General features: G+C 41.9%; 1 protein-coding gene across 5 annotated transcripts in view; it reads left to right on the top strand.

Moving 5' to 3' along the window:
• Window positions 1–18,216, top strand: part of BNIP2 (BCL2 interacting protein 2) — a 54,809-nt gene that overhangs the window by 14,783 nt on the left and 21,810 nt on the right. For 4 of the 5 annotated variants that reach the window (XM_075575892.1, XM_075575891.1, XM_075575889.1 and 1 more), the window contains exons 2-4: window positions 5,184–5,300; window positions 5,941–6,008; window positions 11,635–11,820. In XM_075575892.1, coding sequence (XP_075432007.1) covers window positions 5,184–5,300; window positions 5,941–6,008; window positions 11,635–11,820 — 371 coding nt within the window. Of the gene's footprint in view, window positions 1–5,183; window positions 5,301–5,940; window positions 6,009–9,330; window positions 9,397–11,634; window positions 11,821–18,216 lie in introns of all 5 variants that reach the window. The other variant, XM_075575893.1, reaches the window with a different exon arrangement.

Here is an 18,216-nt window from a genome sequence, read left to right as displayed (position 1 = left end):
CCTAATTCGACTATATAGGGCACACACCATGCTTCGCTCACTGTCAGGCAATATTTTACTGGAAGCTTCCGAAATGGCAACATTATTAGGTAAGAATTTGTGGGGGGAAACGCTTAAACGTTGGCAACTGCGTTTTGGACCGTTTCGAACATCTCTAACGGGGACGCAAAATAACCAAGCATCACCCGACCATATGATAAGATAAGGTAAAGGAATTTGCATTTTCTATAACTTGTTTTATACATTTTTTTTGTTTTTGTTTTTTGTTTTTTCAACCGTTAATCGTGTATCAGTGAATTTATTTACACTTGAATGCTGTCTACTTGCTCCCATTGGTATTGGATATTTGACAACTAGTCCAAATTATTCGCTTTTGGTTACCTATGATATAAAAATTAAAATGGACATTTTAAAAAGCAAACTAATAATTTAAATGTATTAAATGCATTTTTATAATATACCTGGTTCAGGTATATTACGAAAAAAATTAATCGTGGGGACTGCAGCTTTAATGTTAATTGGACACTAAGGCTCATTTACTAAGCGGTGCTATGCAAAAACACCTTCCGAGACTGGATAATACCGTGTAGCCCATTCTAATGAAGGTGCCATGAGCGGTCTTCTGGCTATATAGCCCAAGCTCCATGGTTTCTAACACCCACACACCTTAAAAGATTGAGCAGTGTGGCTAGACTAGGGTTAGCCAGTCCTCAAAAGCTACCAACAGGTCAGGTTTGCAGGATATCCCTGCTACTTCGACTGAGCCACTGATTGAGCCATCTGTGCTGACGCAGGGATATTCTGAAATCCTGACCTGTTGGTAGTTCGTGAGGACGGAAGTTAGCTACCACTGGGCTACACCGTACTGCATATTTAGTCCCACAATGAGTAGCCACCAGGGCCGCCAACAGGAGGGGTCTGCCAGGTTTGGTTTCCCAGGCCCGCTGGCTAGGGGGGGGGGGGGGGGCGGCGCCTTTCAATACCGCCGACATGGGGGGGACGGGGCCCTGCTTAAAATGTTTGTCCTGGGTCCCATGATTTCTGCTGGCGGCCCAGGAAGCCACTCTACCTTTTTGTTTCAACATTGCCTCGTTCACCTTTCCTGTTATTTATCTCGGGAACTAGGGGATCCTTGGAGCTGAAATTAAGGTTGTTCAGCTCCAGAAACCGCCTGCTTCCATTTTATTTACAAAAAAAAAAGCCTTTGCATGCACCTTTTTAAGCTGCAATGAATCGCTGTGTATTTTGGATTGCAGCAAGTTATTTATATACTGTAATACTCATTCTGCATTTAGAATGCAGAGCATTAATATGCTTGGTTGCTCATACATAATTACGATGAGTTTACTCTAACTTGTGTGCTATAGGAAACGCATCATTTTCCTACAAACCCTTTTCCTGCTGAAGGATACTGCAGCACAATGCTTTACAATGCATTGTAAAGGATGTAAACCTGTCATGTGCCATCTGTTACATTAATGTCCTTTCTCATACAGTTCTGCAGGAAGCCACCTTATTTTGGGCAAAGTATCTTCTTTGCATGAATCCACTGTCGCGGAGATTTGTGGAGACCCAGTTACTAGCAGTGACAGATTTTTGAGGAGCCATAACGGAACATATATTTGTAAATCAGAAATGGAGTGGAATCCATTGTCTGATCATTTCCAAGATCAGAAAGAAAAAGAGAGCCATATAACGTATTGTGCGAGCTCTCGAGATACACTGATTTCTTCCGGGGATGTTGCAATGAATGAAGCCAAAAAAGGGTTTTTACTTTAAAAAAGTGCATATTGGAATGTGATCTGTGATTAAGCTTCGTTAGCCACAGAACGGTATTTGATTTATTAAGCTTGGCTAACACGGTATGTATGTATATGTGTCTATCTCTCTCTCAAATAACGGTGGAGGTTTCTTGTTTCCTTTTTCACCCACCATAATTTAAAATGTGTGTGTATATTTCCACAATTATGGAATTGCAGATATCTCTCTGTAGGGGGTGCTGGTTTCAGCTCCGGCTAAGCTCGTAGGGGTTATCATAATGGCGGTTTAAATGGCGGTTTATCGCTTGCGTCTTCCTGTTTGCCCGTGTGACCGGGACATTTAAACCTGCAGAGCTGCTACCAGCACCCCGTACAGGAGGTATGCATATACTACTTATAAACTACTTCAACCACTGATTTTAAGGTTCAATCACAGGAAAATCTTTTGACTTTGGAGTTTTTAATCAAGAGTTGCAATAAATAGGTGCACACTCTCTTACATTAATATGTAAAGCAGAAATTGGGACTCGAAATCCACATTTTAATGCGTTGAGGAAAATAATTGTTAATGTTTTTTCTATATTGCATGAAAGCACTTGGTAATGGGGGTCTGTGTAATGTTTGCAGGTGCTTGCGGAAAATACAAATTTAGCGCTTTTAGAAATGATTACGCAAATCCTTTTTATTTTTTGCAGAACACCTGCAAGAATTTCACCAATTTATTATTTTTGCATCAGTGCTGCGGTAGTCAGCGGTCACATCACTGGTGCAATGTGGCCGCCAAGCAATTTTGATCAACACTGTCATTTCAAAGGCTTTGCAAGTGGGAAAAGCAGGTTCGATTCCACATATCACATTTTCTGAACTGTGAAAATTGAACATGCGTACCTTGTTAATTGATGAAAGCATTCTCTTTATTAGTGAGGGTTTCAGGAAGGAGTTTGAACAACCCATGATACTGTAACTCAGCGGTGCGCAAAGAGGGGGCACTAGATTGGGGGGGGCGGGTGTTAGAGGACCCCCGCGCTTCCCCGAAGGCTTTTAAAATAAATGCTGGGATCGCGTGAGGCCTCTGTAACTGGTTTACTTACCTTCGTTCCAACGCCGCGTCTCCATGGCAACCGCGGGGTCATGTGACGGCACACGGCCCCGCAACGTCATTTGACGCCGGGGCCGTGTGGGGGGAGGGGGCGCGAGCCGGAGAGGAGACGGGGGCGCATGAAAATAAGTTTGCGCACCCCTGCTTGTAGCTTGTGATAATAAAGATAAAAGGATTTTTTATTGCAAAGTTAATTTTTCAGTATCTTTAGGTACAGTATTTTGCTTCTTTTTTTTTTTTTAGGGGTTGGTATTTCTAATCATGTAATTTTATAGCAGCCAATTGTATTTATAGTTTTTTTTAATTTATTTATTATTTTACAGTTGATTTGCACATTGCTATTAAACATCCGTTTTTCTGCTGTTGCATAACTTGAAGGTTACGTGTTATTTAATGAGTGATGCCCTGCCATTTTTATACGTGGCCTTTGTTTAATAGCGTGCCCATTCCATAATGTGTATATGCAATGTATATATTTGAATTATAGATGAGTGATGTTATAAGGGTGTCACAACAATTCATGGTCATTTTGGACACCCAAAGCTGCACTGAGGTTTCATCTCGATGGTCTGCACACTTGGGCTTTGGTTGTACAAACCTGAACTGTACCAAGGCCCTTAATGAAGTGTTCATCACATTCAGTACATTGTGCTAGAAGCATTGTTACTGCACTCGTCCAAAATTATTTCGGGTGTTTCACTGCGGACCAAGATGTATACCTGTTTTAATGTTTCGAATGTACATTTGTTTTCTGTGGATGCACGAGGCAAGTAAAACAGCAATGTAATTAAAGCAACGATCCTTCCATTTAATGGTCTTTTATTTGTCTCGTTACTAACTGGAGGTCCCCAAGAGAAGGTGGTATTCTAGATCAGGGGACCGACTGGTTCCAGAGAGACGTAATTATTTAAACAGTTAACATGTTCCATCTTCCAAGATTGACATTAGCCGAGTCAGGATCACTGATCTTATAGCTAAAAGTTTGCTGTCTATGTCTATTTAAAGCTCCTGAAAATGCTGCCGTATTAAAGGTGAATGTTTCTTGAGCCGGTAATTTTGCCAGTGGTATCATAACCAGGTACCATTCTGGGAGACGCCCAATTCAGTCACTGTTAAATACGAACGTTTGATCTAATAGCACAAATTGCTTCTTTAATATTGTAAACGTTTCTGCCAACCTGGAACTACAAGTTGTTTGTTCTATAATAATGATGGATTTTGGTACCTAATCTATTGTGTCCTACTCTCAGCCAACCAGAATGAGTCGTCTTTTAGGCCACAGACTCGCTAGCTAGTAGTTTCCTGTCTATTGCCCTTTGAGTTCCTGAACATGTTGCTGTATGAAAGGTGAATGTTTCTTGAACCCCAAAGTCTGCCGGCGGTAAGAAATAGTGCTACTCTGGGAGACGCCCAGTTCAATCGATGTTCTGAAAGGGAATTCTCAACCAGCACAGGTTGCTTCTTTAAGCGGCAGTCCATGCTCATCATTTCTTGCTGTCGCGTTTTTTTTTGTAATTTCCTTTAGAGATAATTTCTTGCCCCTTACAACACTTATTTTTTAAATCTGGTGCTGCCTTCAGGAGATATACGCGTTTGAAATATGAAGTGTGCGGGATGTTAAAATGGAACTATCCCCAGAGCCCAGTGCAGCCCAGTGTTTTTAAGAGTTTGGGGTTAGTCTGTTAAAACACTATATATATGTCTACATTTGGTGTGCAAGAAGCTGTTACATAGATAATGCCAGAGCTATCATATGGCTACTCTGTTAGTAGTACCTGGTTATATATAGTATATATCTATCACCTCTTTACTGGCAGTGTATAGTTTATCCCATTCAGCCTACATTTGGGACTGGATACTAGGTATTTGAGGTATATCATTACCCCAACTGTACTTACCCTCTATGACATATATAGACACCCATACACATCTGAAGGGTTAATAAAGATTTATAATAGGACCTATACATACATTATCCTATTAATACCCTCACCACACCTCTCCGTTCTTTTAATTTATTTTATTTTAGCTTTTTGTCCTGCATTTATGGTTCACTCCAAACAGTTTTATTTTAAAATATACAAATAAAATTAAGTTTTAACTAGGGTGTAATCTCCTCTAGTTCCACAATATAGGGATTCTTTCTTTTCTACCGATTCAGTGTTTTTAAGAGCAAGATCTGCTGGTGGGATAAGATATTAGCATATGAGTTAAACTCGTACGGGGTTCTGGGAGAGCTGATGCTGTAATCCAACATGGGACTTCAACAAGTGTAAGTCTTTAATAGTTCTGACTTGTAACGACTTATTTTGTTCTAATTGTAGCCAAGAGCAGATCGCGGTATCCTTTGAACGACAGGAATCTGTGGCTACAACAGAGGCCAGGCTGAGGATGGAAGGTGTGGAACTTAAGGAGGAGTGGCAAGATGAAGACTTTCCAAGGCACGTGTATTTGTAGATCGTAAAGAAACAAAACAAGTCGCACTAGTTTTAAATAAAATAGCAAAATATTGTTACAGCTAGTTTTGCCGAGTCGCATCTGGCTGTTATTGTGCACTATTTTGTGTTGGCAATGCGAAATGCAGTTGCTAAACAAATCACTTTCACTATGATCATTTCCAGTGGGTTGTAGGCTGGGCCAGCTTGATGGCGGTGCAACTTCACCGGGACCTGAGTTTACCAAGGCCCAGCAAAGGAGGGAGCCCACGCAGGCGGCGATCAAGGAGCTGGGCCCGACTTTCGGTGGGGCCCAACTTCTGTGTAAGGGGAAGGGAAGAGGCTGTGCACACACATGCTGCACTAGGCGCACACAAATGCTACACTAGGCCCCGCGATTTTGCATGTCGGTCCTGCTTGTAGGAAATATGAAAACAAGCCAGTATTTTTCTAACCCCTCGAGAAGAATGTATGTCAGGAAAAAGGGTGGAACACCAAGGTCGGTGACTTAAGTGTTACCGCTAAGTTAGTGCTGAGACAATTTAGGACACATTCCTCAGTTTCTGTTATCAAAAAAACAAAAAGGTGTTGAAATCTAACGGCAAAATAATTGTCAATCTGTAATTTGTATAATTTTATTTAATAGACCGCTACCAGAAGATGACCATATTGAGGGGGATTTCCTATCCGGAGCTGAAAGAGAAGGCCGGGCAGGTAAGACTGTAGTTTGGGTTCGTGAGTGAACATATCTGACCTTTTTGGATTATCCTTACAAGCATGTTCTTAAATATTATGTAATTTAATGTCTTCATCGCTGTACAATATATCGGTCAATCAAGGAGATATAAGGGCAAGTTCTACAAGCGGAAGCAATTGGAGATCTTACAGTCCGAACAGTTTTGTAGGGACAAACAGATCCAATAGGGATCTCTTTCAGTGCATATGGTTAAAAAGTTTGGTTGAAGAAAAAAATCAAGTAAACCATAAACCTGGATGGGAGAATACAAAAATGATAGCTCCGTTTGGAACAGGGTGTGCCAGGATGAATGAAAGTACTGTTGAAAAGCATTCTTGAGGAAGAGCATTTTTAATTGAGTTTAAAAAAAGATAGCGGCTGCCAGATGGCAGGTCAGGAGTTTCAGATCTAGAACCCTAGCAAGAGGTACGTGTGCGCTGATGGATTTGCCTAAAAACAAATACAGTAGCATTTTTTTCTGTCTGAAACGCAACATATTTATGAAGTGTATTTCTGCTGTTTAGGAATTTGGCGCATGCTGTGTTAGTATATTGATGGAGAAAATCAATGCAGAAAGCCGTCAAGAAAAGTAACGCAAGCCACACATTTTTTAATACATAGTCCTGCGCCAATATGCAAATGCAACTCCGCCCTAACAGCTCCTACTTGCTTCATAAATCCCTTCTCGTTGCCGACATAACCGGAAAGGATGCAACTTAGATTAATACATAGGCGCTGCCTGGCGCAGGTATATTTCAGTGCCAGTTGCAACCGAATTTTCCCTATAGTGTGCTGCGAGAGTGTAGGTAAATGGCAGGCTTGGGAAGAGCAGTGTTGGACATTTAGTTGTGGCCATTTCGCCACGACTGAACAGGCCACTTTGCCGCTAAGGTAAGTGCCGTGAGCCCCTACCCTGAGCCCCTTTAAATTAAGCCCTTGCTCTAACTGCTAAGAGCCCTTAAATTAAGCCCCTACCCTAACTGCCCTTAAATTTAAGCTTCTACCCTAACCAGTAATAAAACATACCTTAGAAGCGGCTGGGGATTCCAGCAGAATATCGACTGTGGCGTTGGGTCTGTTGCAGCTGAAAGCCAGCGGGGATTTGGTCGCGGCGAAATGGCCCATTCCGTGGGAAGTGGAGGGCAATTGAGGATAAACAGTGTTATTTCATAATGCACCTTCTGGCGCCGCCGGAAGACACTTTATGGTTCATTCATTTTAATGGGCGGTAAGGAGTTTCTATTGGTGTTGGAAGGTGTCTTATGGAATAGCACTGCTTGGTAAATATGGGCCATAGTGAGAGATTAGAGATGAGATCTACAGAGGAACATAGGTGTGCAACAACACAAGAATGTAATGAGGGACTAGTTCAGGGTATGTGATGTGGGTGTGATGCTCCCCTATAGGATTTCATATATAAATTGGAGGGGGAGAGATGAGAAGCAGGAAGAAGAGTTGGCAGTAGGTTATGTTAACCAAGATGGTAAGTAATGGGAGTTTTAGCTGTAAAGTGAGAGCATGTATTGGATTCTTCACCTAATAATTACTTTGTGGAAACATCACTTAACCATTTTTTTTAATTGTAGTTGAAGAGACTATATAAATCCTAATTTTTCAATTGTATTGACAATAGTGGTCCATCTTTTTATAGAAACTAACTGACCTGATGAAAAGGACACTTGATGATGGCAAATAATTGGGGGGGGGAAATCCTACCACATTTTGCTAATAGCACTTTGATCTCAGTGGATTGTTGTACATGTTGTCCATAGTCTGTCCCTCACAAATGATTACCTAGCTTATCCAACCATTCTTTGACCCTACCGTGTCACTGACCTGGTCAATGCTTTGCATTAGCCCTTCCAGCGACCAGGTTAACGTGCGTGTGTCTGGTCTTCTATTTTTAATATGTCCATTTGCTCACGAGGGTCTATTTTCGTTATCTTCTGCTGTGCTGCGGTTACTATGATGGCAATACTATCCTGTCTTTCTGTTCAGAACCCAGAAATACATCATTGTGCATTAGTTATGTTCTCCAAAGCTTGTGGTTATTCCCAAATTCTTAAATAGAGGTTTAATATTGATGTTTGCCTAACTCCCTTGCTCTGCTGTAGTCAGGGATTAGATAATAATTCAAATGGTAAAACATTGGATATTGAAATATCTGCCCTTTTGGATCAACCTGGATCTTCTATTAGAATTGCTCATGTGGGTGGGATTTTAAAATGCATTTCTTTTGATTGGGCAATAAATAAAAATTTCACAATGTTTCTTCAACTAGCATATGAAGCTTGGCAGGAGAAGAGAGCAGAAATGGATGTTGTGTGATACTTTTCATTAAGCCTTCAGAGAAGACTTGTTAACATCTTACATTTTTTCACCTAAAGAACTTTATGTATGAGTCTGATTTTGATGGGAAATTCACAAACACAATCTTGAACATACCTCTTAGTTCCCTGCTCGGTGTACTGTGAAGCCTCTTACTAGTGCTGGAGGTGGGTTTAGCTCCATTCAAATGATCGAGGCTTAAAGTTTCCATAGCAAGGAGAAAAATATCTGTCTGGTGTCCTACAGCTCAGAAAGATGTGACATCAAAGTATTAATGGAGCCATTGGCTTATCTTTACTAATCATATCTAGCTAACAAATAAGAGACTAAATTCGTCTAGCACAGGGAAGTGGTTTCACAGCATATTGAGTAAGCGCCTTCGAAAAATGTTTCGGTGCTTACCTAGTGTAATAGCAAGAGTTAAGTTACTGCTTTGCATGAAGGGCCATCATTTAGATCCCTTTTTATGCTGTTGCAAAGCTCTAGCATGTCAGAGGTACATGGGAGTGAGAACATAATATTGAGGGAAAAAACAAGTGTTTCCGGTTTAAATACTGTAGTTTTAAGTGTGACAGTCCCTTTTCCCTTCGTCCTATCCCCACTGTTCTATAGGGCCTCCACAGTATGCCCCACTAATTCAATATGCTACACTAATTCAATATGCTACAAAGCTGTTTTGCTCTTGCTGGGGAAAACAGCAAGTACCATTAAGCACCATTCAGTTTCTTCCCTAACAAGGAGAAAATGGCTTCACAGCATATTGATTAGTGCCCTATGTCAAGAGTCCTCCAGTAATGTCGTGTGCAATGCCAAAGAATGAATGGAACCATTGAGTTATGTGTACTAGTCATATCTAGCCAACATCTCGGGTTACTAAAAACCATGTCATGTTTGATATTCCCTTTGCAGCGCTTCAACTGTCTCTTGATTTGTATTCCTTTGTTGATTGTGGACCCTGTCTGTCTGCTTTAGCTTGGGCATTTCCAGTGCTGGATCAGTCAGTTTATTGTATCCCTTACTCAACATCTCATAATTCACGCAAGTATCTACCTCCTAGCTGTTTTACGCATGCTCTTCAGTCTGCCTGCCCATGCCTGCTTTATAGCCACCTGTAGTTTGTCCTATTGTCTGCACCAAGGTGTTAAATCCTTGCTCCAGGGATTACAATTGGGAACATTTGCAAAGAGCACAAAGTTAAGAACTCACTTTCTAGAATCACAAGGTATTGAATGAGAGCCATTAATGGATATCGGAAGGTAACAGACAATTGCTAACCACTCCAGTAGAGTTCAGGAAAACATCAGAGTGTCTTAATGTGTATTGGAGATGTATTAAAGTGAAAGCACTTATCAATTTGGCACCCCTTCTGCCATTTTTTAATGCCACTGTATAATTTCATGTGTACAAATAGCCTTTTCAGATTTGCACATGTTCGCGGCACAATAAAAAACATTGTTGGCGATCCATATCGTAGAAAAATTTGCGGCAGCGATTCAAATTATATAGTACCAATGATATAACGGCCAGGAAAATAATCAAACCCCACCTTTTTAATGTGGCTTAATAATGTTTTTACATGAAAACATAGTGTGTATAACATATCTTGTACAATGTTGGTTTCGCTCCAAAGATTTTCTCATGCAGCAGAATGCCTTTAATTGTGGATTATTAAGCATTATTTTGCAATTACTGTAGGCTTGTAATTTTCTGTTACCTACATCACTAGATCTTCACTTTCAAGTTATCAGGTTAAGCTATAATTGACACCATGTGTTCTAAATAGTGTACAGGACTATTTAAAGCAGCAGTCCAAGCTGCCATTTAAAAAAAAAATATATATTATTTTACCCTTTTTAATATGTGCATCAATACAATGCACACAATGATAAGTAATTAGCTAAATTGCCTATCGATCAGCGATGATTCGACTCGGGGTTCACTAAATGGCTGTCGGTGCAGCAGAAGAAGACCAATGATGCAAAGTTCTGTTGGGAAGATCATGTGACCAGGCAGTCACTAAATTAATTGGTGCACTGCTAGAGAGAGGGCAGGGCTCAAAAAGGGGTGTGCCAGAGCTGGTTTCGGAAGAGGAAGGGGATGAGACTTTGTAAATTGTTGCTGTAGAAAGAAAAAATGGTTGTTATAATAATATTAAAAATGTTGCTTTTTTTGTTTAAAAAAAAAACAACAACTCTACATGACAAGTATTTTCTCATTGTACAGAACTGATTTATTTAAAAAAAAACCATGTAGGATAAATCTAAATATTCATTATACTCCAACATGATTTGTTTCTTCCAACATATAAGGGACCAGCAGAAGGCAGGTGATTTTGTCCTTGAAAACCATATTGAAGGCCTTTTTATATCATGCATTAAATATGTATATATGCATGCAACTCCTTAACTGGCAGTGGGGCACCAAAGGACTCTCGTGCTGCTCTTGCAGCGATTGGGTACTTTTGTGTTCTGCTATGAAGATTTGACTTGCTTTGCAACAATTTTCCATGAAGCTGAATTTAAAACATCCAAAAGTAGAGCGCAGCCTTCTTCCAAGCCAATTAAAAGGATACGTGTCTCAACACAAGCCGAGTTAGTAGCCATTAATGTGGGAGATCTTACCAGTTCTATCCAGCCTGTAAAATTACCCAGGAACAATGTCTCCTCTTATACGGTGGTGTCTTTTTAATTCACCAGTTTGGTGGTGAATCACTCTACATATTGATGGGGTGAATCTTAACTTCCTGCCACCCACAGGCTACTGCCTAACTCAAACATCCTCTGTGGCACAGATTCTTAGGCGGGTTCATGGCTTGGAACAGTGTTTTAACAAGTTAGAACGTCTCAATTATTTGGACTAAGAACGTAACTTGTGTGTTGATCACACGGTGGTCCTTTTAATACAGGAGCTTCCACAGTAGTTTAAAAATACAAAAGAAAAATCAGTTTGTAGAGTGATGTTTCACCCAACTGGTAAAAAAATAGCATATTTGAACAGAGGCGATAAGCATTTTGTATCACAATCACCGTCACCTTTTGTGTTTTGCTTCCTTATAAAATGTGAGGGGGGGGAAGAGTCGCTAACACGTAAATTTCACTTTTTCGTACACTTGCACTTGTCTGTTTCATCACATTGGAGATCAAATAAATTAACTGCATTGGTTCAGAGGGCGTCGGTAATGGATTGTTATTGAGTTGCAGTTTTCTAGATTAACAACAGTGTAAAACACAGAGGTAATTAATGCCTGTCTGTTTCCACAATCCATTTTATATCTAGTTCCGAGTCCAATTGAAATGAATGGAAATAAAAAAGCAAAGAAGAAGCTAATGGCTCCAAACCTGAGTTTGACACTGGACCGCAGCGATGGCTCGATTTTGTCCGAGGACTTGGATGAAAGTGGAGATATAGATTTAGATGATCTGGATACTCCATCTGAAAACAGCAATGAGTTTGAATGGGAAGGTAACGTTTTCACTTGCCTATGTATTATGTGATAGTCGTTTTTTTTTATTTGATGTAGAAAAGACACCACTATTGCCCATTAGTGTCTAAAAGGCTGATACAATGGCAGTCCATCCTTCTGATCGCTGAATTACAGATCCCCTTGATCAGTGTGTGATGAAGCCACCTTCCCTTTGCTTGGGAAACGTTTGCTCCATTCAAGTGATTGGAACTTGAAAGCTTCACAGCATGTTAAATGGATACTCCAGACAATAGAATATCCCAAGTGGTTTCTCTTTTTACAGAAAAGCTCTACATAGCACAAGCTAACCAAATAATACAATTTCTTTTTTTATTGTACAGTATTAAAGCTGCAATCCCGCCTGGGAATTGTTTTTTTTTTTTTTTCCCCAAACCATGTTTTTATTTATTTTTTTACATAATTGGAACAAGGGGAGGTCTGGCGCTGAAGTGTTTTTGTTCTAGATGGAAACTCCCTGGTTCCTGAGCTACTTACCAGTGTGGGTACCATGTTCTTTAAGTTCTCTCTTGGGCAAAAAATATGACTGACATCTTACAGGCTCTGCGATCCTATTGGAAGCCACTGTCATTGGTTGCTTCCTACTGGTCCATGCTGGCAGCCATGTTTTCTTCATGAGGGGCACATTCACTGGTAATCATCTCTGAAAATGTCTTTCCAGCACTGGAAAGCAAACCACCCCGTTTTTCCAATTACGTGAGAAAAGTAAGCATTTTACTTGTGGGATTTCTGGTTTACGAAGATTGTCTCAGAATATATATGTGCTGGCAATCCACCCTAACAGATTTCTTTACCAGATTGGAACCTGGGGGGTTATCGGTATGACTTCATGGTCTTTAAAGGAGCTTTTAATGCCCAACCAATAGGACGCCACGGCCAATGATGTCGCAGTAATCAATTGGCCTTAGATTTGGCATCTATTATATTACCCTTAAGGGAGATTAAAACCCGATTACTTCATTGATAAGTATCTGAGGAACCAGGGCGGGCCCGTTGGTTCCCACCCTGTAAAAAAAGAAACGCGTTTGGGAGGAACTGCCCCTTTATGTTCAAGGGAATAGTCACAATACAGATATCACAGAAGAAAACAGAACTATAAGTTACATTCTGCATTCAAAGTTGTATTTAATTTATTTATCAAATGTTTTACGAGGAAGTAAGTGAGAGTTACCCCTCGTTTTCAAGTATGTCCTGGACACCGTTATGATACCAATACAAGATTATATTAAATGGACAGGTCTTTAATAAATATACTGTAATACTGGGGGGTGCGACCTCCAGGGGGGTGCGAGACTGCCGGCGGGGGACGCGGGGTTTACAGAGGCCCCGCGCGCTTCCCGAAGGCACTTAAATTAAGTGATGGGGAGCTGCAGGGCCTCTGTAAACCTTCACTTACCTAGGCTCCGGCGGCTTCCTTCCTGCGTCGCCATTTGACGCCATGATGTCACGTTGCTATGGCAACGTGGCGTCATGACGCCGGAGCGCAGGTGAGTGGGGGTTAGGGGGAGCGCGGGAGTGAGGGGACCACCGGTAGGGGGGCGCAGGGAAAAAAGTTTGCGCCCCCCTGCTGTAATGTATAACAATTTCATGAACGATTTCTGATGATGTTATGGGGGTATGTAACAGACACAGACGAAGACGAGATTAAAATGCGAGACAGCTGAAGTCTTGAAAGAACATAGACTGGAAGCGGCTTTGAGAGTCTCTGGTAGGTTGGTCCAGTCACGAGGTGCACAATAACGGGAGGAGCGACGAGGATTTTTGTTGAACATTGGGACCGTGAACAGTCTTTTGGAGTAAGATCTCTGGTGATAAGAGCTGCGTGTGTTAGGGGTGAGGACTTATTCAGATAGCCGGGTAGCTTGACCAAAGAGTATTTGAAAGCAAGACATGAAAAATGTACTTGAGAGAGCCAATCCTAGTTGTTTGAGCATTCCGCAGTGATGTGTGTTGTAATTACATTGTAGGCCAAAGCAGCATATTGAGTTGTACAGGATGTCTACTTTGCTAAGTTGAGTTTGGGGTGCATAGTCTATAATTGGCATTCGTATCTGTTGTTTGATGCGCTTTCTGACCAGCGGGCTTAGGAAGGATTTGTTCCTATAAAGTACACCTACTTTGGCATAGATTTTGGATATCAGAGTATCAATGTGCAACCCAAATGTTAGATGGGAGTCAAACCATATGCCCAGATATTTAAAACTAGTGACATGGCTAGAATGTTGTTGGAGTTGGTTCTGATCTGTAGCTCTAACAATTCTAAGGCCACGTCCATAGAAGGACAAGCAGCGCTGAGCTGTGCGGACGCTCCGCGCTGAGCCCTGGCATCCTCAATGAGGATGTCTTTAGAGGGGGCTCACGCGAGCATCCGCAGGCGTGCTGACGAGTTGGATTTTTCAGCCGACAGCCAAGCTGTTTTTCAGTGCGCTGTCTGCTGAAAACATCCAATCAGCGCGAAGCAGCGTCAACGGCGCGGCGATTGGCCCAGCGACGTCACTGCCCCGCCTCCCGATCGCACCCGCTGGCTGCCTGCATCTGCATGAAATCGCACAGGCTTCAGCAGGTGAGCCTCAGCGTCAGCGCGCCTCAGCACTGCTCCCCCCTCTATGGACTCAGCCTAACCCCCTGTCATTATTTTTAAATATCTGGGCATTTTGGTTTGACACCTATTTAACACCTCGATACCTGACATCCAAAACCTATGGTATGATAGGGAGACAATACTCCTTTCAAAACAACATACAACCTAATACTAAAATACAGTAAATGCATCTCTTTGAATTAAAAAATATTTTAAAAATCTGTTTTGTGGCAGTTGGGAATACTGTAATTTCCTTCAAATTGCATGTCATGATTTCAGCGAAGAGCTGTGTTTTTAATTGGCAGTTAATATATAATTTTGCCATTCAAAATTGGATTATTTTGGTCCTAGAAGGGACTGTATCTTTAACGTTCCTTTTTTTTTTTTTTAACATGCTATGGTGAGCCTTTTGTTTTTTTTTTTTTATGTGAATCTCAATGTCGCATTGCTTGAAAATGAGCCAAAATCTAATTTCTGCAGAGCATTTTAGTTTAGTCAGGCCATTTTAAGCACATCGCCTAAAATAGGGCTTTTGTGCACGAGAGGCCAATTTACTTGTATACCTCCCAAAACACTCCCCTAAACAACATTTTAGAGAGATACGTGTGAACAGACCTGAGATACCGAAGAAATAAGCCAATTTGCCAATGTAAATGAGCTGATGCATACTCAAATGGCTTATTTCCCATGTGTATCATCTGTGCTCACAGGTATCCGCCTCTCTCTCCTCCCTCCCCTTTCCGCCCTCTTTGGCCTCTCATCCTCTTATCTCCCCTCGCAGGCTCTTTCACCCATGCACTCTGTTTCCCCGCGTGGGCTCTGTCCCCTTTGGTGAATCCCTTGCAAACTGGCACGAGGCCGTCACTGTTTTTTCAGATGAAAAAGAACAGAACTCACCTCATTGGTGAACTTGGCTGAAAGTTTTGCATATCTCTACTTGGGAAGGATTTCATTTTCTCTGGCTACTCCATTTTTGTTTGCTTGTGTGTTCAGCAAGATCTTGCACTAGTAAAGCCTGCTCGCTATCTCCTAACATCTTTTATAAGCCCTCGGACAGGTTGAACTAAGGTTAGAGAAAGCACTTGTCTGACAAACACTCCATCAATTGAAAATCTCCAAGTTTAAGGAAACCAAAACAGGCTGAGCAATGAGTATGTTCGCAAAAACTATTCAAGAAATGTGATTTATTACAGTTCTGTTGGATACAATGAAACAGAAACTTAATTAAGTGCAACAAATACTGTGATAAAATCAAGCTCCTGCCTGAACACCAGCGGTTTCCCCAATCCGCAATTTAACAACCTAAAGTGCTTGTGGCGCAAAATGTTCAAACATATACAGTTATATGTGCAAATAAACCCTGTGAAATATAGCACTGAAAAACACATACTGTCATTCCATATGTAGAAATCCTCAGGTGTATGGACTCCTGGTTGACCTCATGTGGAGACAAGAACACAAACGCAGAGGGTATAGTGTATTAACATTTACTCATGATGACAAACACCACAGAGGGGAAGGGAAACAAACTCACACTCTCCCCGCTGGTATATAAGCAAGAAGTGACTTTGGGCGCACTTCAACCCTCCTCCCGAAATAACTGCTCCCGAACTGGTTCCTCAGCTGCTCGGGATGTAGAGGCTGTTGGGTACAAACCTGCAGTGTAGAACTGGGTGGCGTGGTATTTTCTGTGGTGGCGCGTTGCTTAGAGGCTCCCCTCCTCTCTATATGACCCTTATCTTGTCTCTGGCATCTTCTGGCTACGCGTTGCCATGGCGTCGTGACGTCCGAAAAGCTGGAGAAAAGGTAAGAGGTGGGAGAGCAGGCTGGGGGGCGCAGACAAAGTTTGCGCCCCCTGGTGTAGAATGAAACACATTTTGTAAAATGGTATGTAATAATGCTCACATTATACTGTACAGTATGTTCTTTCATAGCTGTTTTGATGCAGCTTGTAGAATTAAACACATTTTGTAACTTAAATGTGTATTTTTTTTAATTTTGCCCAAGTCTTTGGGTTATCAAGTCTGATATTTGGCTTGGGGAAATGGTGCAGCTATACATGTTCTAGAATGTTGTTTCTATATAGAAAATGATGGTCCTTTAATGCCATATTTTGTTGGAGAAATGCAGAATAATTTCCCACCAAAACGCAGTTCTTTATTATGCCAGTGCTAATTAATACTTAAACATTTTTTAGACTTTAAAACAGTTAAGGAGCGTGCATCTATTCCAGTGTTTAACAGAACCTTGGTTGCATATGACCTGACCAGTAAGAAACTGAACATGTGTAAGTCAGTAGCAACTTGCTGCTTCCGCTATCTACTATATATTTGTGAAATCACTGTATGTCTGCGTCCCAAGGGTCAATCGCATTGGACCTTGGGCCTGTCACTCCTGCTCAGGCCATGCCCGCCCCCGCACACCTCTCATTGGCCTACGTCCAACACCAATGCCACACTGTCCCACCCCTCACTGACTCTCATTGGCCTGCGTCCAATGCCCGCCCCCGCACACCTCTCATTGGCCTGCGTCCCACCCCTCACTGACTCTCATTGGCCTGCGTCCAATGCCCGCCCCCGCACACCTCTCATTGGCCTGCGTCCCACCCCTCACTGACTCTCATTGGCCTGCTTTTCACAGCTATCAAAACCTTCACGTCTGCTACCACAGACTGCCGAATCAGGTACAGCAGTGTTTCCCAAACTGTGCGCCGCGGCGCCCTGGTGCGCCGCGGCTTGGCTAGAGGGGCGCCGCGATCAGGGCCGCCGCGATCAGGGCCGCCAGCAGCGGGAAACAAGGGCTGCTAGCTCATTTAAAAAAAAAAAAAAAAAAAAAAACCTCTGAGGGGAAGCAGAGGAGCGGTCACGTGACCGCTCCCATCCAATGGGGCTGCAGCCTGCCCGGCATTGCAACTGCAGAGCCACCAGACAGCACCAAGGTGTGTGTGTGTGTGTGTGTGTGTGTGTGTGTGTGTGTGTGTGTGTGTGTGTAAAACGGGCTGCAGGGTGTGTGTGAAAAACGGGCTGCAGGGTGTGTGTTGTGTGTGTGTGTGAAAAACGGGCTGCAGGGTGTGTGTGTGTGTGTGTGTGTGTGTGTGTGTGTGTGTGAAAAACGGGCTGCAGGGTGTGTGTGTGTGTGTGTGTGTATATATGTGTGGTGTGTGTGTATATATGTGTGGTGTGTGTGTGTGTGTATATATGTATATATGTGTGTGTATGTATGTGTGGTGTGTGTGTATATATATATATATATATATATATATATATATAATGTGTGGTGTGTGTATATATATATATATATATACAATGTGTATGTGTGGTGTGTGTGTGTGTGTATGTATGTATATATAGATATATATATAGATACATATATACACACACACACATATATATATATATATATGTGTGGTGTATATGGATGTGTGTGGTGTGTGCGTGTGAATATATTTATCAAAGTTGCACAATGTTAATAAATAATTTATTCTCACATGTCTTTTTTTTTTTTCATTTTTAAATATTATATAATGTACACACACACACACACACACACACACACACACACACACACACACACACACACACACACACACACACACACACTGACAGCTACCAAGTGACAAACACACACACACACACACACACTGACAGCTACCAAGTGACAAACACACACAGTGATACCCGCCTACCAAGCGCGCTTGCTGTCTCCTCTGCCAGGCAGCGCTGATTACAGATGCAGGGGCTTTGTGCATCTGTTCAGCCCGGCTCAGCGACGCTGAGAGAGGGAGGCCCGGCGCGCA

The sequence above is a fragment of the Ascaphus truei genome, chromosome 18 (genome assembly GCF_040206685.1).
Source record: "Ascaphus truei isolate aAscTru1 chromosome 18, aAscTru1.hap1, whole genome shotgun sequence".
Classification (NCBI taxonomy): domain Eukaryota; kingdom Metazoa; phylum Chordata; class Amphibia; order Anura; family Ascaphidae; genus Ascaphus; species Ascaphus truei.
Note: the sequence above shows the minus strand (reverse complement) of the source record. Positions and strands in the feature narration are given on the sequence as shown.